This window comes from Gracilinanus agilis, chromosome 4, assembly GCF_016433145.1.
Source record: "Gracilinanus agilis isolate LMUSP501 chromosome 4, AgileGrace, whole genome shotgun sequence".
Classification (NCBI taxonomy): domain Eukaryota; kingdom Metazoa; phylum Chordata; class Mammalia; order Didelphimorphia; family Didelphidae; genus Gracilinanus; species Gracilinanus agilis.
This window is the reverse complement of record NC_058133.1, coordinates 282172313-282199666: the sequence shown is the minus strand read 5'-3', so window position 1 is coordinate 282199666 and position 27354 is coordinate 282172313. Positions and strand designations below refer to the sequence as shown.

At 35.4% G+C, this 27354-nt stretch overlaps 1 protein-coding gene and 1 pseudogene across 1 annotated transcript in view; one reads left to right on the top strand and one right to left on the bottom strand.

Annotated features, from left to right (window-relative positions):
* Positions 1–27354, bottom strand: part of LOC123246435 (CD2 associated protein) — a 160069-nt gene that overhangs the window by 104382 nt on the left and 28333 nt on the right. The window contains exon 3 of the mRNA XM_044675335.1: positions 3667–3820. Within this exon, the coding sequence (XP_044531270.1) occupies positions 3667–3820 (154 nt within the window). The remainder of the gene's footprint in view (positions 1–3666; positions 3821–27354) is intronic.
* Positions 5237–7291, top strand: LOC123246975 (annotated as a pseudogene).

Here is a 27354-nt window from a genome sequence, read left to right as displayed (position 1 = left end):
GACATCTCAAACAACACATTACACACAATATGTCCTAAATAGAACTTAGAATCTTTCCTCAAAAACCATTCCCACTGGCCAACGTTTCTTTTATTATTCAGGGAACTAACATTCTTCCACTAACGCAGGCTCATAGCAAAGATATTATCTTTAATTCTTTACCCTCTATACCCAAACCAGGTCCTGTCAATTCTACCTTTGTAACATCTCTTATATATAAAACTCCCTTTATCTCTTCTACTATACCTATACCATATTCATGTAGACTGGGTCTCATCACCTCAAAGCTGAACTACTTTAACAGCCTATTGGCTAGTCTGCCTGCCTCAAGTTTCTCCCCTCTCCAGGTCATCCTCCACCCAGCTGTCAAAATCTGGCCATATTATCCACTAACCATTAAACACTGGTGGCCCCTATTACAACCAGAATCAAACATAAAATCTTCTGTTTGGCTTTTTATACTCTGGCCCCTTCCTAACCTCTCAGTATTCTTAAACCTCATTCCCCTCATTTCATGTATTCTATGATCCACTGGCACTGATCTCCTTTCTACTGCTCCAATAAATCATTACTATCTCCCATCTCCATGTATTTTCACTGGCTGACCCTCAAGTTTATAGTTCACTTCCTCATCAGCACATTCTGGCTTCCCTAGGTTTTTTTTTCCCCTTAAGTCTGAACTAAAATTCTGCCTTCTAGAAGCCTTTCCTAGTCTTCCTTATTGTCTTTGCCTTCCCTCTGACATTATCAACAATTCATCTTGTATATATCTTATTTGTATAGCTGTTTGCATGTTATCTTTCTCAATTAAATGCTTGAGCTCCTTGAGATATTTGTAACCCCAGAATTTACCAAATGCCTGCTTTGCACTAGGCACTGTAACAAATAGTTGACTATCCTTGCTTAGACACATAAAAAGAAAGTCAAATTAATTGTGATAAAATTTCTATCCACAAGTCTATAAAATTTTTTTTTACCTTTTAGTCATATTTTAGAGAAAACAATATCATATGATATATGTTTAACTACATGGCTTGATATTCTTTCAAAGTTGTTTACAAAATTACTTTTTAGTTTTTAAAGGAAGTTGCTATGAGATCCAAAAAGAAGTAAATCAAAGGGGCACAAAATCTGTTACAACTATAAATATCATATTTCCTTTTCCTAGAGGACCTGGTCACTGATGGGAAATATATCATCATAAAGGAGGAAGGGGAAACAATGAGTGCCCCAGTTTGGTTGGTGTAATAGTATATGAAAAGTACCATAATGAAATAAGATTGAAAAGATAGTCTGATGCCAATTATGAAGAATTCTAAATAATGGAATAATATTTTACTCAGTACACAAAGAGAAGTCCTGAACATTTTGTAGAACATGATCAGACTTATGCCATAGGAAAATTATTTTTGTATCAATGTGAAACAAGAAGGACATGCATGTGGAAAGACCAAATAGGATGTTATGTTAATTCAGATAAGGGCCTAAACTAGGATGGCAGCAATGGACTTGAAAGAAGAGATGTAAGAAGTATTTCCAAAGACTAACTTATTGTCCTTAGCATTTGATTGTGTGTGCAAATTCAGGGAAAAGAATGACTACAAGTTTTTAAGACTACATTATACTGTAGTGCCATCAACACCAATGAGAAAGTTAAAAGGACAAGAGTCTAAATTGAAGAAAATAGATATGGTTTCAGATATGCTGCCTTTCAAGGAAACTCTTTAGGAGACACCCATCAAGCAAAAGGAAAACTAGGAAAGAATTCAGGGTGAGAGAGAAATATTTTGTGAGTTATTTGGATATGGATCATAATCGAAGCCATTAGAGTAAAATGAGATTGCCAGGTGAAACAAATGAGAAAAGAGTGAGGACTGGTCAAAAGATATAAAAAGAAAAAGTTATCGATACCAAAGAAGGAAAGACCATCAAGTAGGAAGAGATGTTTACACAAAAGTGTCAAATTCTGTAGAGAAGTTTAGGGAGCTGAGAAAAGGTCAAAAGATTTGGCAATTAACAAATGGCTAGCAATTAAGGGAGAATATATTCAGCAAAGTAGTGAGACAGAAGCAAGAATCCATCACAGATGAATAAGTGATACAAAGAAAACAGTGAGCATAAATGCCTCCTTTTCTAATTTTGACAGGAAAAACAATATGATAGCATCCCGGCATGAAAGGATAGCAGGAACTACAGAAGATATTTTCAAGATAGTTTTGGAACATATTTATAGGCAGAAGAGATGGAACCAAAGAGATGAAAAGCCTGAAAATAAGGGATAAGTCTGTCAGTAGGAAGAAAAAGTAGGACTGAGAAGACAAGAAGTTTTTAGAGGCACAGAGGATATGACTTACATCTTCTGAGCAAAGCAGAAAAAGAAATCAACTGCTTAAAAGGGTAAAAATCCTAAGAAAACTAAGATTTCCAAGAATTTGTGAACTTGGTTAAAAAAAAAAATCACATTTTTATTCTTACTAACCTCTAACTGAAATTTAATATCATTTCTTTGACACCAACAACAGAAATCATAGACATCACATTACAACTTCTGCACATCTCAAAATATTGTTTATACTCATCATTTTGAAATTATTTTAGTCATCTAAAGCAACCTGTGGAAAAGCTTTAATACCATTTTCATCAACACAGATTTGCAAACTGGGAATTTCAACACTTGTAACCAAGACAATAATAAACTGAAATAGATTTAATGAATAACATGATATGGGTACTGCCTGTCATCAGTTTGATATTCTTATTTAAGCTTAAACAGTAGCCTTCATTAATGTCTTTAAAAATAAAATTTAATTTTGGCATGCCTTTATTTTAAATGTATTTTCTTGTTATTTAATGGTATTACTCTATCACAATTTTTAAAAATATTTTGTTAACTGTATTCAATTTAAATTTGCTTTCTTTGTAATCTTATTTAATTTGACAAATTTAAAAGCATTTTGAAATTGAGTCCATTCTCAGTCAAATGCCAAAATTATCAAATGGGTACATCATACAAAAATGGTTAATGTACTGTTTTAGAGTAATGTGGAAGACAGAAGCACTAATCAGGGCTTCCTGGGAGAAGAAACAGTTTCAAGCCTGGTTCAACCACCTAACAATTCACCTGACTTTGGCAAATCATTTATTTAACCCTCTCTGAACTTTCACTTTTGTAAAATGAAGACAATTAACCTACCACCTGCTAATATTTCAAAAGTCTGTCATAAGAATCAAAAAAATTATGTGATGACACTTTATAAACTGGAAAGGGAAAAACCAATAAACCTTATTACTATTCTAAGCTCTAGCATAGTATATTTATGGTAGTTTCACATTTTTAATAATATGCAGACAAAACCCCCCCAAACAATGATCAAGATGGATGAATCAAGAAATGATTAACTATTTTAAATGACAATCCTAAAAAAGAAATGACCCATTCTTAAATAGAGAAGAAAAATTTGAAGGCTGTTCTCTTAAATCTTTCAGACATTCTTTTTTTCCTGATTATTTCTATTTTATTTTAAACATTTTCATAAGTGCTCTGAAATCATATGATCCATATTGTTTCCCTCCCTTCTTCATTCCCTGTCTCCCACTCCAGAGCTGACAAGAATCCAATCTTTCAGACATTCTTTAAAGAGATTAGAAAAGAAAGATTTTACATACTCTTCTTAACATTTTTGGTTAGGGGATGTGGTTGAATTCCTCCTGCTGGAAGTCCATAAGTGCTTATGCGCTGTACCAGATTGGCTACATTTCCAGGCTTTTCTCTTTTGAAAGGATAATTTTCGTCCTTGGGTTCTGGATCTCTCTTAATTTCCTACAAAGAGAAGAAATAAAAAGAATAAAGCAAAGTAAATCCTTGAGATTTTAAATTGTTAAATTCTCTAAAACAAAATCAAATCACAATATTTAGTAGTGATTGCTATATGAACATTTTTATGTAGCAAAACTATGCAGAAGAGAACAATAAGCACATGAAGGAATGTCTTCTTTCTGATGCAAACTCCCAGAATTTCAGAAGGTAAGAGATTATCACTATAGGTAAAGGACTGAGGTAAATAGTCCCAGGCCAATGTCTGGATGAAAAAACGGGAACAATTTTCTGTCTAGCATCTGAACTATGCTCCCTTTCTCTGCATTCACAGTTCTTCACCTTCTTCAATTAAGTGTCTACTTTATATACTATCCTAACTACCCAAGTTGCAATTCAGAAATTATAGGGCAAATTTGCAGGGCACCAGGAAGCTATTTATATTTTGGTTTCCTCTTTGTGAAAACATAAAGTGAGGAGGGCAATTCCTCTTCTTACTTTATTATCCATGATATATAATGTTGTAAGTATGTAAATTCTCAATAGGAATGTTTTTGAAGTTACTAAAACTGTGATGTTTCAAAAGCAACGTCTTAAAAGATTTTTAAATCTATGCTCATCTTGAGAAACAAGTATACAGAAAAAAAATTGCATTTTTAGCTAACAATGAAGAAATGGAATAAAGATAATAAACTAACTAAATAAAACAATCTGAGAAAACTATGTACAAAATCAAGCCACATTTTGAAAGATATTTCTAACAATAGAATTGAGGCATCACTTTTCTGAGTTTTAGCTTTATCATTACAGAAGCTTAAGAATTGTAGATGCAAAATTTGATCTGACGTAGTATAAAAATCACTAAAGAGGTTGTAAGCAGACCTGCCGTCTAATCCTAGCCTTAACTGGGTAACCGTGAACAAGTCACTTTCTGGGACTCTTTTTTTTCCTCACTATAAAATAAAAGCATTAGATTAAATGACTTCTAAGAACTCTTTCAGAAAAAGCACATCTACATTTAAACTTTATCTATAAAGAACTCTTTAAGAAAAGAAACACAAAGTATACCATAATTTTCAGTATAGTTGAATTAATCATTTAAATTATTAGTTTTTCTTTTAATATTTCTTAATGGAAATCTTTCTAAAATAAAGAGTATACTAAACATTTTAACTACCTATGGACAACTCAGGCTCATATTTATGCATATCAAATATTGTGAACCACTATATGCTATATACACAGTGTGTGATGGGACCAATATCTTTGCCCTTTCTCTCTTAAATCAAATTGAGCTAATTTTTCCTTAAAAAGTATTGAGAGCTGTGAGTTTTCACCCACTGTGCACTTGCCCCGCCCCCCTCCAGATGTGGTACCACCTCGTCTCTCTTAAAGGTTTAAACTTGCACTTCAAAGTTCACCATGGATGATGATATTGCTGCGCTTGTTGTTGACAATAGATCTGGTATGTGCAAAGCTGGCTTTGCAGGAGATGATGGCCCTTGGTTCGTCTTCCCTTCCATTGTAGGGTGCCCCAGACATCAGGGTGTGATGGTCAGTATAGGCCAGAAAGACAGCTATGTGGGGGATGAGGCCCAGAGCAAGAAAAGTATTCTGACCCTGAAGTACCACACTGAACATGGTATTGTCACCAACTGGGATGTGTATATTTGAAATTGGGAAGATGCCATTTAAAAGTATGTTATATATTTTCTATGGACATGTGGGAGACTTTGACACTACATTTCCCATGATTCCTCATGGCAAACAGGAAGTATGATGATGTAAGAGAGGGGTTAAATCTCTGGGGTTGGGAGGAAGTCGCTCTCTCTTAGCTAGCAGGTGCAAGAAGAGATGAGAGGTAACAATAATGGCTGAGGCGGCAGTTTTGAATTCTTACAGGCTTGTGCTCTAATGATTTTATCCCTATCAGCATGGCTTTAATTAAAATACTAATTTATATTATTATAGCAGTCTTTATCATTTTTAATCATAACAGATGACATGGAGAAGATCTGGCATCATACTTTCTACAATGAACTCCTTGTGGCCCCTGAAGAGCACCCTGTACTACTCACAGAAGCCCCCCTGAACCCCCAAAGCCAACAGAGAAAAGATGACTCAAGATCACGTTTGAGATCTTCAACACCCCAGCTATGTACGTTGCCATCCAGGCTGTACTGTCCCTGTATGCCTCTGGTTGTACCACTGGTATCATGATGGACTCCGGTGATAGTGTGACCCACACTGTGGTCATCTATGAAGGTTATACCCTTCCCCATGACATTCTCCATCTGGATCTGGCTGGCCGTGATCTGACGGATTACCTCATGACAATCCTGACCGAGAGAGGGCACAGTTTCACAACCACAGCTGAGAGGGAAATTGTGCGTGACATCAAGGAGAAGCTGTGTTATGTAGCCCTTGACTTCGAGCAGGAGATGGCCACCGCTGCATCCAGTTCTTCTCTGGAGAAGAGCTACAAGCTCCCCGATGGTCAGGTTATCACCATTGGCAATGAGAGGCTCCGGTGCCCAGAGGAACTCTTCCAGCCATCTTTCTTAGGCACAGAGTACTGTGGAATCCATGAAACTACCTTCAACTCAATCGTGAAGTGTGATGTTGACATTCATAAGGATTTGTATGCCAATATCATATTGTCTGGTGGTACCACCATGTATCCAGGCATTGCAGACAGGATGCAGAAGGAGATTACAGCCCTAGCCCCCAGCACAATGAAAATCAAGATCATTGCCCCAACTTGAGCGCAAATACTCTGTCTGGATCTACTCTGTCTGGATCGGAGGCTCCGTCCTGGCCTCTTTTTCCACCTTCCAATAAATGTGGATCAGAAAGCAGGAATACAATTGAATCTTGGCCTTTCATTGTCCACCCCAAATGCTTCTAAATGGACTGTTGGTGTTTTACACCCCGCCTTGGTTGTTTTTTTGTCAAAGGGTGTGACATGATAATTGCCCCCCCCCAAAAAAGAGATGAAATTGGCATGGCTTTATTTATTTATTTGTTTGTTTGTTTGTTTGTTTTGGGGGCGCTTGGCTCAGGATTTAAAAACTGGAATGGTGAAGGTGATGAGCAGTCTAAAGTAATGTTGGAGGCAAACATCCCCAGAGTTCTACATTGTGTCTTCAGGACTCTGTACATTTTTTTTTTTAAATAAGTCATTCCAAATATGGTATAATGCATTGTTACAGAGAGTTACTTGCCTCTATAAAGGTCGTCTTGCTCTATCCCCACAGGGGTAGAGCAACTTAAAATAAATCCAGAGCAGGGGGAGGGAGGAGGGGATGGCAGTAGTATTGCTTTACGTGTAAATTATGTAATCCTTAAAAAAGCAAAAAACATTTTGTATCTTTTGCCTTAATACTTGTTCCTTTTTTTTAATTGTCAGCCATAATGAATGGCTCCCTAAATTCTCTCCCTGCCCCAACATACATGTGAATGAAGACTTTTAACAGTCTCCCTGGGAGTTTAATGAGATTGGTGCCAGTACTTGGGGGAAGGGAGGAGCTTTACCTGTACACTGACTTAAGACCAGTTCAAATAAAAGTACACACATTAAAGGGGGGGAAAAAAAGTATTGAGACCATTTTCAAGATTTTGTTGGCTCAGCAGACCAAAGGATCAGGATGTTGCCATCAATCCATATTTGCCTATATACAAAGCAATCATAATGAATTCAGGATGGCTTGGCCAATGGAAAATGACAGACAACTCAGGAAAGGAATCTCTGTTCAGCTGAGTCCATTCAAGTTGTCCTTGATGTCTTAATATCCTCCTCTTAATATGGCTGAGTAAATTACCTTTTGTTAACTGCTGAATGATCTATGGGTATCTCATTTTATTCCAACATGAATATAAAACTACTAGGGGACTGGTCTAAGTAAAGTTTAGCAAAGAACATAGGACATATTTATTTAGACTCCTCAAATGTACTAGTTGGTATCTATTTGGCAAAAATTTACATAACACCCATACACAGATGATAAGTCCTAGAGGGAGGTCACAAGTAGATCACAACTGTCTGTTTCTCTTTCTATATATACATGTACTTAGAAGCCTGATATCCCTTCCTTAAAACTTTAATTAATTAAGGGTATTTTTCCATGGTTACATGATTCATGTTCTTTCCCTGGCCTTCTCCATCCCCCCTCCCAGAACTGTCAGGCAATTCCACTGGGTTTTATATGTATCAACGTTCAAAACCTATTTACATATTATTATTTGCAATAGTGATCATTTAAAGTCAACGTCCCCAATCATATCCCCATTAAAATACATCATCGATCATGTTTTTCTTTTGCATTTTCTACACCCATAGTTGTTTTTCTGGATGGGGATAGTGTTTTTCCTTTTAATTCCCTCAGAATTGTCCTAGATCATTGCATTGCTGCTAGTAGAGAAGTCCATTTGATTGTGCCACAGTGTATCCATCTCTGTATACAACGTTCTCCTGGTTCTGCTCCTTTTGTTCTGCATCAGTTCCTGGAGGTCTTTCCAGTTCACATGGAATTCCTCCAGTTTATTATTCCTTTCAGCACAATAGTATTCATCACCATCAGATACTATAATTTGTTCAGCCATTCCCCGGTTGATGGACACCCGTTCATTTTCCAATTTTTTTGTCACCACAAAGAGTAAAGCTATTAATATTTTTGTACAAGTATTTTTCCCTATTATCTCTATGAGGTACAAACCCAGCAGTAGTATGGCTGGATCAAAGAGCAGGAATTCTTTTACAGCCCTTTGGGCATAGTTCCAAATTGCCTTCCAGAAGGGTTACAACTTTACCATCAGGGTATTGGTGTCCCAATTTTGCCGCATCCTGTCCAATATTTATCATTTTCCTTTGCCATATTGGCCAATCTGCTAGGTGTGAGGTGGCACTATTTAACTAGTAAGGGTAGGTGACTACCAACTCCACTACACAACAGCCAACAAGAAATTATTAAGTTTTTACTATGTTCTAAGAGATGAAAATACAATAAAAGGTAAAAATATGGTCCCTGCCCTCTCAGAGATTTCGTTCTTCTATATCTTCTTTCTTCTTAGATTGATCCTCTCACTCTCATAATACCATGTTTAAAAATGAACTTACCTTTCCCCAAAAATGCTTCCCACTTCCTAATTCCTCTAATATTGTTAAGAGTATCACCATCCTACCACTCATCCTCCACTCCTCACTTTCTTACCTTCACCCTCCTGGTTGGAGTGGTCTCTCCCTTTAGACTGTGAAATACTTGATAGCAAGGACTGTTTTTTTGCCATGCATTACATTCTGAGTGCTTAGCACACCTACTACCCCAAAATAGGTGATTAATAAATGTTTGTTGATTGATATCCAATAAAGGTGGAAAGAAACATCCTCACTATTACTTAAAAGTCATATTGATAAAATGACTATATTTTTCCAAGTACACTGAAATGTAAAAGAATTCTTTCTATCTGTGTAACCTTGGACCCTCAATTTCCAGTTCTCTCCTCTGTAAAATGAGAGGGAACTGGACCAGATAGCCTCTTCTAACTCTAAATCTATGACACTATGAAAAATGAAATTTTTTTTCAATCAAAAGAAAACTCACAAATTCAAGAAGCTCTTGAAAGCAGAAAAAGGGAAAGGGGGAGGGAAAAAGTTAAGCCATTAATAAGTATCAAGAGAAAGAAAAAAGTTAAGGCTTGATGTGACAAATAGGCCTTCATTATTCATATGTCTGATTAAATACATGAATGGACTCAGAGTTGGACCTGGAATTGGGAAGATCTGAGGTCAAATTCTTCCTTGTACACTTACTAGCTGTGTGCCTAAGCAATTCACTTAGCTTGTTTTCTTTGGTTTCACCATCAGCAAAATGGGGGCAATAAGAGCACTTATATCAGAGCAGTTGTGATATAAATAGACCTTCTCACAAGTTTTCATCTGTTTCAGAAAAAATCAATAACTGCCAAACAAAAAACTTTTTATGCACACTTATATTCTATAGTCAAAACAAGATTGTAACCTGTATCAGTAAGACAGGAAAATAGATAATGTTAATCTTATATTACAGACAAATAAGTGAAATGTCTATAATGTAAAACTGATATCTTTTCTACTTTTTAACAGCTAGAGGAACCATAGATGTGGGGGAAAAAAGGTGGTAAATTTTACCTAATTATGACAGATCTATAACCTTTGAATCATTCATAATATGTAAATATAGCCTAAATGTGTGTGTGCCCCACCCCCCAATTTTTCAAAGGCAGCAGAAAGCACTAAAAAAGAGAAAGGGTCCTCATTGGTAATCTAGTCCAAAATCTGATCAGTCAAGACCTGAAATCCTACAGGAGGCAGAGCTCTTATACACATCAAATAAAGATCTAAAAGGGCATCAAATACAATAATGATCAAGACTTGCAAAAACAAATGCTATTAAGCTCCCCATTCCATTCTGGGATCACACAAAATTGCCAGAAACCTGAAGGTGATTTTTAGGGAAGTAAAGAACCAAGGGTGTCCAGAAAATCAATGAGATCTAAATGGCAGTTCCATAAATTTCGCTGGACATCATATCTGGAACAATTCAGGATTGACCACAACAGGAAATATAGCTAGCTTATGTTTCAAGAGAATCTTCCAAAAGCAGATTGAATCAATTTCTGGTGAAGATTGTGTAAAGAGAAACTGTGATATGGCTACAATTAGCACTCTTTTTTGGCCACCAGAAGACTGAGGGACAAATGGACCTATGATTTCCTTAATTTAGGCAGCTCCTATTAAAAGAAAACTTCATCATATTAATGCAGGCCCTTCTCTGCAATTTATAATCTTTTACTTGCCTAGAGCACTGAAAATTTAGTGACACTATAGGTCAGTGACAGGATTTGAATATTCTAGTCTTCCCAAATTCAAGGTCAGCTCTCAGTCCTCTAAGCCACAACTGCTATTTCAGTTCCTCTTAAAGAAGACAAAGATTTTATTAAAGTTTCTTATTGGGACGAAACCAAGATGGTGAAATATAATAGAGAAGCTCAAGGTCACCATGAGAACCTCCAACCAATGTTAGGGACTGAGGTCTCAGGGTCTGAAAAGGCAAAGGTCTGGTTCACCCCTGATGTTAGGCGAGGTCCAGGGTCTGACTAAGGCCAGAGATCCCGCAGCTTCCATGTTTCCCACCAACAAAATTACTGATTGAGGTAATACTCTTTTCTCCCTTTCCCAGGCTTCCTTTCCCAGATAGAAATACATCTTTTATCAGCACCTGCTTCTCCCCTTTCTCCATTCTCTGATACCCCCACCTTCAGTTCCTTGCTTTTCATTCATTCAATAAATCCCACTCAATTGTCATCAGCAATTGAAGCCCTTCTGACCCCTAACTTTGACTTAACTCTTTTTTCCTCAACCCTTCCTGAGGACTCTTGGGCTCTGTTCTGCCCCAACTTCTAGGCATTTACAAACCAATATAAAAAAACACCACAAAATAAATATAGGAGTGAAAGAACCAACAAAGAGACAGAGAGAAACAACTTTCGAGAAAAGAAAGACTTAAAAGGTAGGCAGAGAACATCTAGAGGACTGAGGAGGGAGAGGAGTACAGTCAACAAGACTATAGGAAGGAGTGAAGAGCAAACCAAAAGCAAACCACACAACCCCAACCCAACATCGACTGTGCTAGGTTCTGAACCTGAGCCCAAGCCAACATTCAGATCCTAAGACCCTGCCTGGGCAAATAGAGGTTCCAAGCCAAGATATACCCCTTGAGGTTTCAAATCTGTGGTAAAGTCCAGAATAGTGCAGGGCAATCTGTGATGAAGTGGGCTGATCTATGTGGGCCCAGAGCAAAGCCAGGAATCCCAGTCTGGGCCCATGGTGAGGACATAAATCCCAGTTAGGGGTAGATGACTAACCCAACAGAGAGGATCTTTTTGCCAGGGGCTCTGGGAGGATCTCCAGGGCAGGGCAATCAACTGTATTGCCTGATTAGATCAAGTACACAGTGAGAACAAAAACTTGTACTAAGCTTGGGGCTAGAAGTTAATCAGCCCCTGACTTGATCTAATTCAGAGTGAAATCAAAAGCTTACACCAAAACCTGAGGCAAGTCTTAAAGCTATCACCATTCTCAAGGATTAACTGAATTAGCAGTGAGAGGAAGCCCTCAGAGTTCCCAGCTATCAAGCCATTATACCATCTCCAAAGAACTAAAACAGGCAGAAATTCAGAAAATAAACTAAGTATAGCATCTAGGAAGGACTGAAGTTTAAGAGTACCCTAATCTCCCAGAAAACAGAGCTTACCTATAAAAAGGTAGGAAAAAACAACCAAAAAAAGCACCTAACTCTAAAGAATTTTAATAGAGACAAAGAGCAAGGTACAGATATAGAAGGGGACAATGAAAGCAAAGAAAACACAGGCAAAATCCAAAAGAAAAATATGGATTGAACACAGATTCTGGAAGAGCTCAAAAAAGATTTCAAAAATCAATTAACAGGGAGAGAAGAAAAGTGAGGAAGAGAAATGAAAGCAATGCAAGAAGAAATGGAAAAGGAAATCCAAAAGCTGATGAAGGAAAATCAGGTCTTAAAAATTAGAACTGAATAGCTAGAAACAAATGATTTCGTGAGAAATCAAAAAACAATAAAATAAAATCAAAAGAGTGAAAAAACGGAAGAAAACATGAAGTTGTTTATTGAAAAAGAGAGACAATTTAAGAATTATTGGACTACATAAAAAAGTTTGAACATCATAATACTAGGAATTATCAAAGAAAACACTGCCCATATATCCTTGAACTTTAGAAAATAAGATTGAAATTTAAAGAATTCACAGATCATTTCCAGGAAGAAATCCTCAAATGACAACTTCCAGGAATGTAATAGCTAAATTCAAGAGCCCTCAAGCCAAGGAGAAAATATTGCAAGCAGCTAGAAAGAAACAATTCAAATACCATGGAGCTACAATCAGTATCACACAGGACCTAGAGGTTTCTGCATTCAAGGACTGGAAGGCACAAAATATGATATTCAGAAAGGTGAAAGAACTAGGTTTATAAACCAGAGTGAGAATTGAGCAGGATCAAAAAGGAAAAATAAGATGGAGAGCAATATACAGTTAGTAATCATAATTCTGAATGTGAATGTGATGAATTCACCCATAAAATGGAAGTGGACAGCAGAGTGGATTAAAAACCAGAATCCTACTATATGTTGTTTACAAGAAACATATTTGAAGCAGGGTGACGCACACAGATTAAAGATAAAAGGCTGGAGTAGAATTTATTATACAACATCTAAAGTAAAAAAAGCAGAAATAACAAGCATGATAAGACAAAGCTAAAGTAAGAATTGATGAGATTAAAAGAGATAAGGAAGGAAATTACATCTTCCTAAAAGTTACTACAAAAAATGAAGTGATATCAATACTGAAATGGTATAGCATCAAGATTTCTAAAGGAAAAATTAAAGGAGATCAAGGAGGACATAGATAACAAGAACATACTAGTGGGGAAATTCAACCTTCTTTCAGAACTAGATAAATCAAATCAAAAAATAATTAAGAAGTAAGGGAAATGAATGAAATGTAAAAAAATTAAGAGTTAACAGATATCTGGAGAAAACTGAATAGGGATAAAAAGGAATATACTTTTTTCAGTAGCACATGGTACATACACAAAGATCGACCATGTACTAGGGCATGAAAACATGGGAAACAAATGCAGAAAAGCAGAATACATGCTAATTTTGAGATGATGCGATAAAAATTATAATTAGTAGTAAGGGATCATTGAGAGGCAAATTTAAAATTAATTGTAAACTAAATAATCTAATTTTCAAAAACTAGTGGGTCAAAAAACAAATCATAGAAACAATGATTTCATTGAAGAGAATGACAATGAGGAGACAATATATCAAAATCTATGGAATACAGTCAAAGCAGTACTAAAAGTAAAATTTATATCCCTAGGAGATGGCACTTTGAAAAAACAAAAATAGATAAAGCACTGGTAAATCTAATTTTAAAAAAAGAAGACAAATGAACAATATCAAATACAAAAAGGGAAATTTCACCTCTAATGAAGAGGAAATTAAGACAATTATTAAGAACTACTTTGCCCAATTATATGACAATAAATGGTGAATATTTACAAAAATATAAAATGACTAGATTAACAAAAGAGGAAATAGAATACTTAAATAACCCCATCTCAGAAAAAGAAATTGAACAAACCATCAAGGAACTTCCTAAGAAAAAATCTCCAAGGCCAAATGCATTCACAAGTGAATTCTCTCAAATATTCAAAGAATAACTATACCAATACCACACAAACTATTTGCCAAAACAAAGGAGTCTTACCAAATTCTTTTTATGACTCAAATATGGTACTGAATCCAAAGCCAGGAAGACCTAAAACAGAGAAAGATAACTACAGACCAATCTTCTTAATGAATGTAGATGAAAAAAAAATCTTAAATAAAATACTAGGAAAAGAGTCTACAGGAAGTCATCACAAGGATTATTCACTATGATCAGGTACCATTTGTATCATAAATGCAAGGTTGACTATTAGGAAAACCATCAGCATAACTGACCATATTAATAGCCAAACTAATGGAAATCACATGATTCACTCAATAGATACAGAAAAAGCCTTTGATAAAATACAATACACATTCCTATTAAAAACACTAGAAAGCATAGGGAATAGAAATGTCTTTCCTCAAAATAATTAACAGTATTTATTTAAAACCATCAGCAAGTATCATCTGCAATGGGAATAAGTTAGAGGCTTTCCCAATAAAATCAGGAGTGAAGCAAGGATGCCCATTATCACCACTATTATTTAATATTTTATTAGAAATGCTGGTGGTAGCAATTAGAGAAGAAAAATAAATTGATGGAATTAAAGTAGACAATGAGGAAACTAAACTATCACTCTGCAGATGATATGAGGGTATACTTAGAGAATCCTAGAAAATCAACAAAAAGCTAGTAGAAATAATTAATAAATTTAGCAAAGTTGTAGGATACAAAATAAACCTAACATGGATCATAAGCATTTCTATATATTTCCAACAAAAAGCAGCAAGAGTTAGAAAGAGAGACTCCATTTAAAATCACTTTAGATAAAATAAAATATTTGGGAATCATCTGCCAAGATAAACTCAGAAATTACATGCACACAACCACAGAACACTTTTCACGCAAATAAAACTAGATCTAAATAATTGGAAAAACATTAATTGCTCATGGATAAGACAAGCAAATATAATAATAACAATCCTATCCAAATTAATTTAAATATTCAGTGCCATACCTATCAAATTACCAAGAAACATTTTTATTGAGTTAGAAAAAATTATAACAAAGTTCATCTGGAAGAACAAAAGACCAAAAATATCAAGGGAAATAATGAGAAAAAATGTGAAAGATGGGAGCCTAGCAGTACCAGATCTTAAACTGTACTATAAAGCAGTGATCATCAAAACAATATGACTAAAGAAACTGGCTAAGAGACAGAGGGTGGATCAGTGGAATAGACCTCAGCAAAATAATGTTCAATGAACCCAAAGATCACAGCTTTTGGAATAAGAACTCACTATCTGACAAAAACAGCTGGGAAAATTAGAAGACATTGTGGGAAAAATTAAGTTTAGATCAACATCTTACACCCTATACTAAGATAAATTCAAAATGGGTAAATCACTTAAATATAAAAAGTGAAATCATAAATAAATTAGGTAAATATAGAATAGTATACCTGTCAGATCTGTGGGAAAGGAAGGAATTTAAGACTAAGCAAGAGATGGAGAACATTAATAAAATGGAAAATGAATGACTTTGATTACATCAAATTAAAAAAGTTTTGTACAAGAAAAACCAATGCAACCAAAATTAGAAGGAAAGTAACAAATTGGGAAAAAATGTTGTAACCAAACTCCCTGACAACGGTTTAATTTCCTAAATGTATAAGGAACTAAGTTAAATTTACAAAAACATGAAGCCATTTCTCAATTTAAAAATGGTCAAGGGACATGAATAAGCAGTTTTCACATGAAGAAATCAAGAATATCAATAAGTACATGAAAGTGTCCTAAAATCCTTCCTGATTAGAGAAATGCTAATCAAAACACCTCTGAGCTACTACCTCACACCTAGCAGATTGGCCTAAATATGACAGTAAAGGAAAGTAATAAATACTGGAGAGGATGTGGCAAAATTGGGACACTAATACACTGCTTGTGGAGTTGTGAATTGATGAAACCATTGAGAAAGGCAATCTGGAATTATGTGCAAAGGGCTTTATTTATTATTATTTTTAAACCCTTACCTTCTATTTTGGAGTCAATAGGATCAAGCAAGGGGGTCTACCAGGGGGCTTGACCTTGAGAACAACCAGACCTGAGACCTCAGAGCCTAAAGAGCGCAGACAGAACCGGAGCATGAGGATAAAGCTGAGAAGGGGCTGGGCTAACAATGGCAACCCAGAATCAGGAAGCCCAGAAATGAAAGATTAACAACAAGAAGAAGAAATCTTTAACACTCGACAACTTTTACACAGAGAAAATCCAGACAACCGAGCAAACAGAAGAGGAGAACAAACAAGCAATCACATCCGGACCCTCCCAAAATAATGAAAACTGATCACGAGCTCTTGAAAAGTTCAAATCTGAGATGACGAGAAAGTTGGAAAAGATTTGGCTAGAGAAATGGGAAATAGCGCAAAAGTAAATCAGGTAAGAAAATAACAGTTTAAAAGGCAGAATTTTGCAATTGGAAAGTGAGGCTCAGAAATCAAATGAACTGATAAGCAAATTGAACACCAGAAATAACCAGATTGAAAAGGAAAACCAGTTCCTAAAGACTAGAATTGAGCAATTAGAAGCTAATGATCTCTGAAGACAACAAGAATAAAACAAAGTCAAAAGACTGAAAATATAGAAACAAACATGAAATATCTCAATGAGAAAGTGACAGACCAAGAAAACCGGTCTAGAAGAGACAATTTGAGAATCATTGGTCTTCCAGAAAAACCAGAAATTAATAGAAATTTGGACTCCATACTAAAAGAAATTATTCAGCAAAATTGTCCAGAAGTTCTACAACAAGAGGGTAATATAGACATTGAAAGGATGCATAGATCACCCTCTACACTAGACCCAGAAAAGACAACGCCCAAGAAAATAATACCCAAATTCAAGAGCTGCCAAGTAAAAGAAAAAATCTTACAAGAAGCCAGAAAGAGACAATTCAAATATCAAGGAGCACCAATCAGGATCACACAGGATCTGGCAGCCTCCACACTACAAGAACGCAAAGCTTGGAATATGACATTCAGAAAGAAAAGAGAACTGTGCCTACAACCACGGATCAACTACCCATCAAAATTGACAATATACTTCCAGGGGAAAGTATGGGCATTCAACAAAATTCAAGATTTCCAAGTATTTGCACAGAAAAGACCAGGACTAAATGGAAAGTTTGATATCCAACCACAAAAATCAAGAGAAACATGAAAAGGTAATTAAGAAACAGAGGGAAAGAAAGAAAATTCATGATTTTTAAATTTGCCTTTTTTAAGGGCCTCAATAAGATCTAATTATCTGTATTCCTATGTGGAGAAATGCTATGTATAATTCTCTGTAGTGAACTCTATTCATTATTATAGTATTCACTATTATAGTAATCAGAAGAATAATTCACAGGGAGAGGGTGGAATACTAAATGGTCTAAGATGATATGGGGGGGAAGGGGGGTGAATAGTAGGGGATGCCAAGAGAAACTGGAGAAAATAAGAAAAATAGGATATTCTATTACACACAAAGAGGGCACGGGAAGGGGAGGAGACAAATACTATTATAAGAAGGAAAGGAAGAGAGCATTAAGAGGTAATATTTAAACCTTACTCTAAGTGTAATCAACCCGGAGAGGGAAGAGTAGCTATATTATCCATTGGGATATAAAACTCTATCTAACCCTACTGAGAAAGTCAGAAGGGAAAAACCAAGGGGAACAGGGGAGTGGGGAGGTCCAAAAACAGAGGGGAAAGAAGAAGGGGGAGAGAATTCATTAGGCCTTTAAAAATAAAAAGAGGAGAATAATAAGGGAGGGGGTAGAAAGGGAAGTTAATCAAGGGAGGGGATAAGGGATACCGGCTTAAAGCAAACCACTGGTTTAAAAGGAAATAGTTTAAGAAGAAGGGGTAGGAATAGGGGAGGATACGAAAATGTCAGTGAACGCACAAATAATTATAACTCTTGAATGTGAATGGGATGAACTCGCTCATAAAACGGAAGCAAAGAGCAGAGTGGATTAGAAACCAAAATCCTACCATATGTTGTCTACAAGAAACACATATGAGGTGGGTGGACTTACACAAGTTTAAGGTTAAGGGCTTGAGCAAAATCTTTTGGGCATCAAATGATTTTTGACAAAGCCAAAGTAAAAATAGATATGATTAAAAAAGACAGGGAAGGTATTACATCCTGACTAAAGGCAGTATAAACAATGAGGAAATAACACTGCTCAATATGTATGCACCAAGTAGCATAGCATCCAAATTCAGAAAAGAGAAACTGGCAGAGCTTAAGAAGGAAATAGATAGTAAGACCATAATAGTGGGAGATCTAAATATTCCTCTTTCAGATCTAGATATATCAAACCAAAAAATAAATATGAAAGAGGTAAGAGAGGTGAATGAAGTCCTAGAAAAATTAGATTTAATTGATATGTGGAGAAAAATAAATAGGGACAAAAAGGAATACACCTTCTTTTCAGCTGCACATGGTACATTCACAAAGATTGACCAGGTAATAGAGCACAGAAACATTGCAAACAAATGCAAAAGAGCAGAAATAATAAATGTAACCTCAGACCATAATGCAATAAAAATAATAATAATTAGGAAGGGTACCTGGACAGGCAAATTAAAAACTAATTGGAAATTAAATGATATGATTCTCCAAAACCAATTAGCCAAAGAAGAAATCATAGAAACAATCAACAATTTCATTGAAGAGAATGACAATGATGAGACATCCTACCAAACGCTGTGGGATGCAGCCAAGGCAGTACTCAGGGGGAAATTTATATCCTTGAGTGCATATATTAACAAATTAAGGAGGGCAGAGATTAATGAATTGGGCACACAACTCAAAAAACTAGAAAGCGAGCAAATTAAAAATCCCCAGATGAAAACTAAACTAGAAATACTAAAAATCAAGGGAGAAATTAATAAAATCGAAAGTAAAAGAACTATTGAATTAATAAATAAGACTAGAAGCTGGTATTTTGGAAAAAAAACAGATAAAATAGACAAAGTACTGGTCAATCTAATAAAAAAAAGAAAAGAAAACCAAATTGACAGTATCAAAGATGAAAAGGGAGACCTCACCTCTAATGAAAGGGAAACTAAGGCAATCGTTAAAAACTATTTCGCCCAATTATATGGCAATAAATATAACAATTTAGGAGATACGGATGAATGTTTACAAAAATATAAATTGCCTAGATTAACAGCAGAAGAAATAGAATACCTAAATAATCCCATATCAAAAATAGAAATTGAACAAGCCATCAAAGAACTCCCTAAGAAAAAAATCACCAGGACCTGATGGATTCACAAGTGAATTCTATCAGACATTCAAAGAGCAACTAATCCCAATTCTATACAAATTATTTGATATGATAAGCAAAGAAGGAGTCCTACCAAATTCCTTGTATGACACAAATATGGTACTGATTCCAAAGCCAGGGAGATCAAAAACAGAGAAAGAAAACTACAGACCAATCTCCCTAATGAACATAGATGCAAAAATCTTAAACAGAATACTAGCAAAGAGACTCCAGCAAGTAATTAAGAAGATCATTCACCATGACCAGTTGGGATTTATACCAGGAATGCAAGGATGGTTCAACATTAGGAAAACTATCCACATAACTGACCATATCAACAGTCTAACAAACAAAAATCACATGATTATCTCAATCAATGCTGGAAAAGCCTTTGACAAAAATACAGCATCCATTCCTATTGAAAACACTGAAAAGTATAGGAATAGAAAGACCTTTCCTAAAAATAATAAACAGTACATACCTAAAACCATCAACAAGCATCATATGCAATGGGGATAAATTAGAAGCCTTCCCAATAAGATAAGGAGTAAACAAGGATGCTCATTATCACCTCTATTATTCAACATAGTACTAGAAACACTAGCAGTAGCAATTAGAGAAGAAAAGGAAATTGAAGGTATCAAAATAGGCAATGAGGAAACTAAGCTATTACTCTTTGCAGACGATATGATGGTCTACTTAAAAAATCCTAGAGAATCAACTAAGAAGCTGGTAGAAATAATCAACAACTTTAGCAAAGTTGCAGGAGACAAAATAAATACACATAAATCATCAGCATTTCTATACATTTCCAACACATTAGAGCAGCAAGAGGTAGAAAGAGAAACGCCATTTAAAATCACCCTAGACAATATAAAATACTTGGGAATCTATCTACCAAAACAAACACAGCAATTATATGAAAACAACTACAAAACACTTTCCAAACATATAAAACTGGATCAAACAACTGGAAAGCCATTGATTGCTCATGGGTAGGATGAGCTAACATAATAAAAATGACCATTCTACCCAAATTAATTTACCTATTTAGCGCCATACCTATCAAACTACCAAAAAACTTCTTTACTGCATTAGAAAAAACTATAACAAATTTCATTTGGAAGAATAAAAGATCAAGAATATCAAGGGAAATAATGAAAAAAAAAAAGTGAAGGAGGGAGGCCTAGCAGTACCAGGTTTTAAACTATACTATAAAGCAGCAGTCATCAAAACAATATGGTAGTGGCTAAGAGACACAGAAGGGAGGATCAGTAGAATAAACTTGGGGTAAATAACATCAGCAAGACAGTGTATGATAAACTCAAAGAGCCCAACTGTTGGGACATGAATCCACTATTTGACAAAAATTGTTGGGAAATTTGGAAAACAATATGGGAGAGATTAGGTTTAGATCAACATCTCACACCCTACACCAAGATAAATTCAGAATGAGTGAATGACTTGAATATAAAGAGGGAAACTATAAATAAATTAAGTGAACACAGAATAGTATACTTGTCAGATCTCTGGGAAAGGAAAGATTTTAATACGAAGCAAGAGTTAGAGAAAATTACAAAATGTAAATTAAATGGTTTTGATTATATTAAATTAAAAAGTTTTTGTACAAACAAAAACAATGTAGCCAAGATCAGAAGGGAAACAACAAATTGGGAAAAAATCTTTATAACAAAAACCTCTGACAGGGGTCTAATTACTCAAATATATAAGGAGTTAAATCAATTGTATAAAAAAAAAACAAGCCATTCCCCAATTGATAAATGGGCAAGAGACATGAATAGGCAATTTTCAGGTAAAGAAATCAAAAGTATCAATAAGCACATAAGAAAGTGTTCTAAATCTCTAATAATTAGAGAAATGCAAATCAAAACAACTCTGAGGTATCACCTCACACCTAGCAGATTGGCTAAATTGAAAGAAGGGGAGAGCAATGAATGCTGGAGGGGATGTGGCAAAACTGGGACATTAATGCATTGCTGGTGGAGTTGTGAAATGATACAACCATTCTGGCTGGCAATTTAGGAACTATGCTCAAAGGGCTATAAAAAATGCCTGCCCTTCGATCCAGCCATACCATTGTTGGGTTTCTACCCCAAAGAGATCATAAATAAACAGGCTTGTACGAAAATATTTATAGCTGAGCTTTTTGTGGTGGCAAAGAACTGGAAAAGGAGGGTATGTCCTTCAATTAGGGAATGGCTGAACAAATTGTGGTATGCTGGTGATGGAATACTATTGTGCTCAAAGGAATAATAAACTAGAGGAATTCCAGGTGAACTGGAAAGACCTCCAGGAACTGATGCAGAGCGAAAGAAGCAGAGCCAGAAGAACACTGTACACAGAGACTGATATACTGTGGTAAAATCGAATGTAATGGACTTCCTGTACCAGCAGAAAGCAATGACACAGGACAGCTCTGAGGGATTTATGATAAAGAATGCTACCCACATTCAGAGGAAGGACTGTAGGAGAGGAAACATATAAGAAAAACAACTGCTTGAACCATGGGTTGAGATGGACATGATTGGGGAATGTAGACTTGAAACTACCACACCAATGCGACTAACAACAATTTGGAAATAGGTCTTGATCAATGACACATGTTAAAACCAGTGGAAATGTGCATCGGCCATGGGTAGGGGGAGTTCAGGGGGTGAAGGGGAAAGTAGGACCATGAATCATGTAACCATGTTAAAAACGAATATTAATAAATGTTTTAAAAAAAAAGATAGGGAGACACTGAACACTACATTTTAAGAAATCATAGATGAAAACTTCCCAGATCTATAAGAACCAGACAGCAAAATAAAGATGAAAAGAATGAACCAATCACCTCCTGAAATATCATATTAAAAAACCAGGGACACTTAGAAAGGAAAAATTTATTGAAGAAAATGGAAAACGTAGGGATAATATACTGTTTACATTTCTTACAGGGGAAGAAGAAATGTGGTCCATAATATGTTCAAACAAATCTATTCTGCCCTAATCTTTTGATCTCTAAGTCTTAAAATGTTCAATTGTCTATTGAGCATCTCAAACTGCATGTCCAGTAGATATCTTAAATACAACATGTCCAAAACTGAACTCAAGACTCCTTTCCCCCAAACTCTTGTCTTCCTAATTTCCCTTTTACTCTTCAGGGCACTGCCATCTTCCCAGTAACCTAGGCTCATATCACAGATGTCATCTTTGACTCTCTTTCACCCTTTATGTCCAATCTGTTACCAAGTCCTATCAATTCTACCTTTGCAACATCTCTCATGCATAAAATCCCACTTTTTCTCCTCTATTGTCCCATCTTCATATAGACTGGTCTCATCACCTCAAATATGAGCTATTGTAATAGCCTGCTGGTGGTTTGCTTGCCTCAAGTTTCACTCCAGTCCATTGTCCACTCAGCTGTCAAAATGATCTTCCTAAAAAAGTGAAGGTCTGTTCTTATCATCCTCTAATCATTTAACTCTGGTAGCAGCACCCCCCACCCATTACCTTTGGAATAAAAAATAAAGTCATCTTTTAGGCTTTTTATAATCTGGTCTCTTATTTTGTCTTAAACCTTACACCTCTCCTTTCACATATTCTGTGTTTCAGTGACACTGACCTTGCTATTGTTCCTAGCAGTCATTTCCATCTGCCAACTCGATGCATTTTCACTGGCTGACCCTCTCATGCCTGTAATTCACTCCCTCATCACTGAGGTATGCCAGTAACTCTTGTTATTCAAAAGTCAACAAGTGCCAAAGCCAAAATTAAATGTTGATTCTGCATATACCCAAATGGCAGAAACTCCCCTAGTTTATATTAAGAGTTATATTTATTTTCCAACAGAAGATGTGTTCCACCTGGTAGTATGCACTCTTTATTAATAAATATAGAAGAAAATTATTACTTTACTCCAAGTTTCAATGAATTATTAAAATCAAATCAACTCACTAAAAATCAGGCACAAAAAGATTTAATCATGATTTCAGTTTTTAATATATAGCACATTTTTCTGGTATACACTATTTCAAACTAAAAATCCAAAACTGGAGTTACCCAATTTTACCAGGATTTATTAAGTATTTACTATTGCTTTAAAATAACATTTTGTCTTTTGTTTTTCCTATCAAAAATTTCCCCAACATCTTTTCTCCTCCCAGAGTCATTCAATATGAAAAATAATATTTTTAGAGAAAAAGACAACCAAACATCAGTATATTGAAAAAAATCACTTGCCAAATACAGTAGGAATGTCTTCTCATGTCTCTGTAACTTTGCTACATTTTCTTTTTATCTTTTTTTATGAATGGTTTATGGTTTTTCTTTTCAATTACTTTGTAAATAAATGTTTAAGTTGTCTTCTTGGCTCTGCTTGCCTAGCTTTGCATTAATTCATGATGTTTATGCATATTCTATTTAGTTATCATATTTGACATTTCTTACAAAATAGCAATATTCTAATTATATTCCTGTACCATAACTCCTTTAGCCATTTCCCAATCACTGGGCATCTATCTACTTTGTTTCAAGTTGTTTGCTGACACAGAAAGCACTTAACTATTACTAGCTGCATAGAATACAAAGATAAAAACAGATCTTATAATCTCCTAGGCTGATCTGAAATGTAAACAGTGAAGTATGTACCTAATTACTTGTGAAAGGAGAAAGCATTAACAGTTACAAGTGGTGGCACAATAAGTATTGAAGTAAGCTAGAGATTTCGATGACCCTGTTTGAAGGAAGCAACCTAAATATTATATAGGTATCTCTCTTACACCTCATTTGCCTTAAGAGTGAAGTGCCCCCATGATCTGGAAAATCTGTGTTTAATTTTTTGGTATTCCCTTCATACTAGAGTAGTAGTCTCAATTTTTTTCCCTTTACTTTTGTGTAGTGTTTCCAGTACCTTATTGTAAAATTTGAGTTAAATATTTAGTCACAGGCTATAAAGTTTCTAACCCTTTTCTGTGTCATCTGCTGACCTTCACATATGCTCTAAGCATAGCAAAACTTCCCCAAAATTTCCATTTAATTTCTTATCTTGACCCACAATATTTCAAAACCAAGATAGGGGAAGTCACAAAGGGGAAGGGATACCTATACTCTAATCCTCTAGAATCAAATATAACCTCTCCTGCTCAGTTTTTAAATCCTTTCACAATTTAGTCCCAATTATTTTTCTACTCTATTTTAAATTTCTCCCTTTTCCACTCATATGCTGCATGAGGGTAATAAGGTGCAGATGGCTGTGTGCTGAGTCTATGGTGAAGGTGATTCCTGTAGTGAGGTTGGTGAAGAGCTAGGTTTGAGGGGAGCATAGCTCACAATGTGGCACATAGCTGGAAGGGAGCAGAGGGCTTGGGACACTCTCCTCCCCTTCTCCACATACACCTCTCATCACCCCCTCCCCCTGCCCAGCAGCCCCATGGAAGCACTTCCTCCCTCCCCTATCTTGGGGGGGTACAACTTGGGGAGGTGGGAGTAGAACTTTGACTCTGGGGGGAGCGAGGCATGGCAGTTTCTGGGGAGAGGGGTGGGGCCTGGCACTCCATCTCTAAAAGGTTCACTATCATTGGCTTAGAATGTAGGCCAGAAGTAAAAATCACTGTTCTATATCCTCTCCAAGCTCTCAAGTCCCTAGTTCACTGAAAAGGGAACTTGTAGTTGGAGGGAACAAAATGAACAGAATTAATAGTAGTTAACGGTTAGCTTTTATACATGAGGTTTGCAAAGCATTTATATGTTTTATCTCATTTGATTTTTGTAACAATCTCATTAAGTTTAATACTATTTATATTCCCATTTTACAGATGAAGAAACTGATGCAGAGAAATTTTAAGTGACTTGCCCAGGGTCACAAAGCTAATAAGTGTCTGAGACAGAATTAGCACTCAGGTTTTGGAGTCCTGACTCTAAGGATACTAATTCATTTACTGGCCACTTCTATTTACCTGATAAAACAACCTGAAATCTTTTCAAATTAGAAATATTTCAGTTTCTATTAGTTAAAAAAACAAATTTTAAAAAGTTGAACTTGATCTTAGGGGAGAGTCTGAGCTAAAACCACAGAGAATAAGAAAATGCACTTCTTGATGTATCGGAAGGGGTTGAAGATAAAGAGACAGAGAGGTAATTTAGTATTTTGATTTAAATAGTTTTATGATAATTCAGACTTTTCACAGGTAAAGTGCATAAAAATAATATTTATAAAAATATTCCTTAGAGCTACCCAAAGATAATTGTTCATTAAATTCCCATTGGGTCCTAAGAATAATTTATTCTTTAAAATGAAATAATTAAGTTAATTTTGTGAGCATAGTTCACAAAAATTGTTAAGTTTTACATATTTTCTAGTGTTACCACTATTAAGTTATGTAAGAAATAAAATGGATATAAAAGGATAGATTTAAAAATATTATGGTTTTAAAAGATTTATTGGTAGCCATTAGAAAAATGGAGCCACGTGACATATTAAGAGTCAGTTTAAAAGATGTGCCCTGTTACCTGCTCTCCCCATCCTGGATCAGTTCCAAGCCACCAAAGAGAACGAGCCAATCCAGGCACTTGGTTTTTATCCTTATGTTTATATTATTACACAAGACAGGAAGTCAGTTGGCTCTTGGGAAATGTAGTTTCAAAGACCCCTAGACTTCTTTAGAGCAGAGACCTCAAAATTTAAATAACACATTCCTCCCCCCCCCACCCCACCCCCTGATCTTGGTTGGGAGACCAGCCTCCCCAAAAGGATCATGAAAACATAACTTATAAATTACAGAAATTTGGGAATAAAAGAAAAGAGGACAAAATCAATGATCCAATGATTGCTAGGTGCATTGACAAAAGGCCCATTAGGGGACAGTCCCCTTTGGCATAAGAGTGTACATTCAAAACAAATGCATTCAACTCCCCATAGTTCAACCAACTGCATGTCAAAAGTTTGTTTTGGATCTTCTTGACGCAGTGTAGGTTTCTGAAGGCATCTTCATGGTGCCTTCTCCCAACAGGTTTGTTGTCTGCATTCTGGGGAGATGGCAAATTTCTTATTCTGAAATTACTCTCAAAAGAATTTAAACTTTACATTATAGATTATAATACATACATTCTGATTATAAAACATACATAGCCCCCTGAGGAGAATTAATAACACAGTTAATTCTCTCTCATATCAGTGAAGATAATCTGGATATCACTTCTCAGTTCCAACATCCATTAATATAACAACTGGAAGTCATAGAAACCCAAGTTAAAAAATGAGCTGCTACTAATCACAAGGTCAGCAATGATATAACAGTTAATATTTTACAGAACCAACAAAATGTATGCTGTTGCAAATTACCCAACAGAATATAAAAATTTTTCATCATTTTTATTCTAGTTTCTATATATTTTTAAAGCTATCTATTTGCATAATCTCTAGTTAAGTATATATTAAAAAGTATCAAATGATAAGGCAATGAAATCAACTATCCAAATACTCTTCTAAAATTGTATGGCCTTATATTCTTTTTTCTGAACTACTTTAACTTTAAACATTATCACTATAACTCTGAACTATCTCTTGCTGAAAAGTTAGGAGAAAAAGGCAATAGAAAGAAAATAGATCATAAAATGAAATTGTCACTTACTGCAAACAAATAATATTCTAGTACAGTTAGAAAAAAATAAAAAATGTGATTGTATTCAAGTAGTTTTAAGATTACATAACAGGAGAAGGGAGAAGCCTGAAAATCTATGAAAATAATTCAGTCCTTCAAAACAACTGATCTTACACAGAAAGGATATCTAATAATTCTCTACTTTATTTGGTTTTCTACTTCATTTTCCCTTGAAAAATATAAATTAAAATGAGTTAAGTCTTATACAAAATAAAATTTGAAATTTCTGATTCTCTCTTTACCATAAATAAGTACAGATCCTTTTTGTTTAAA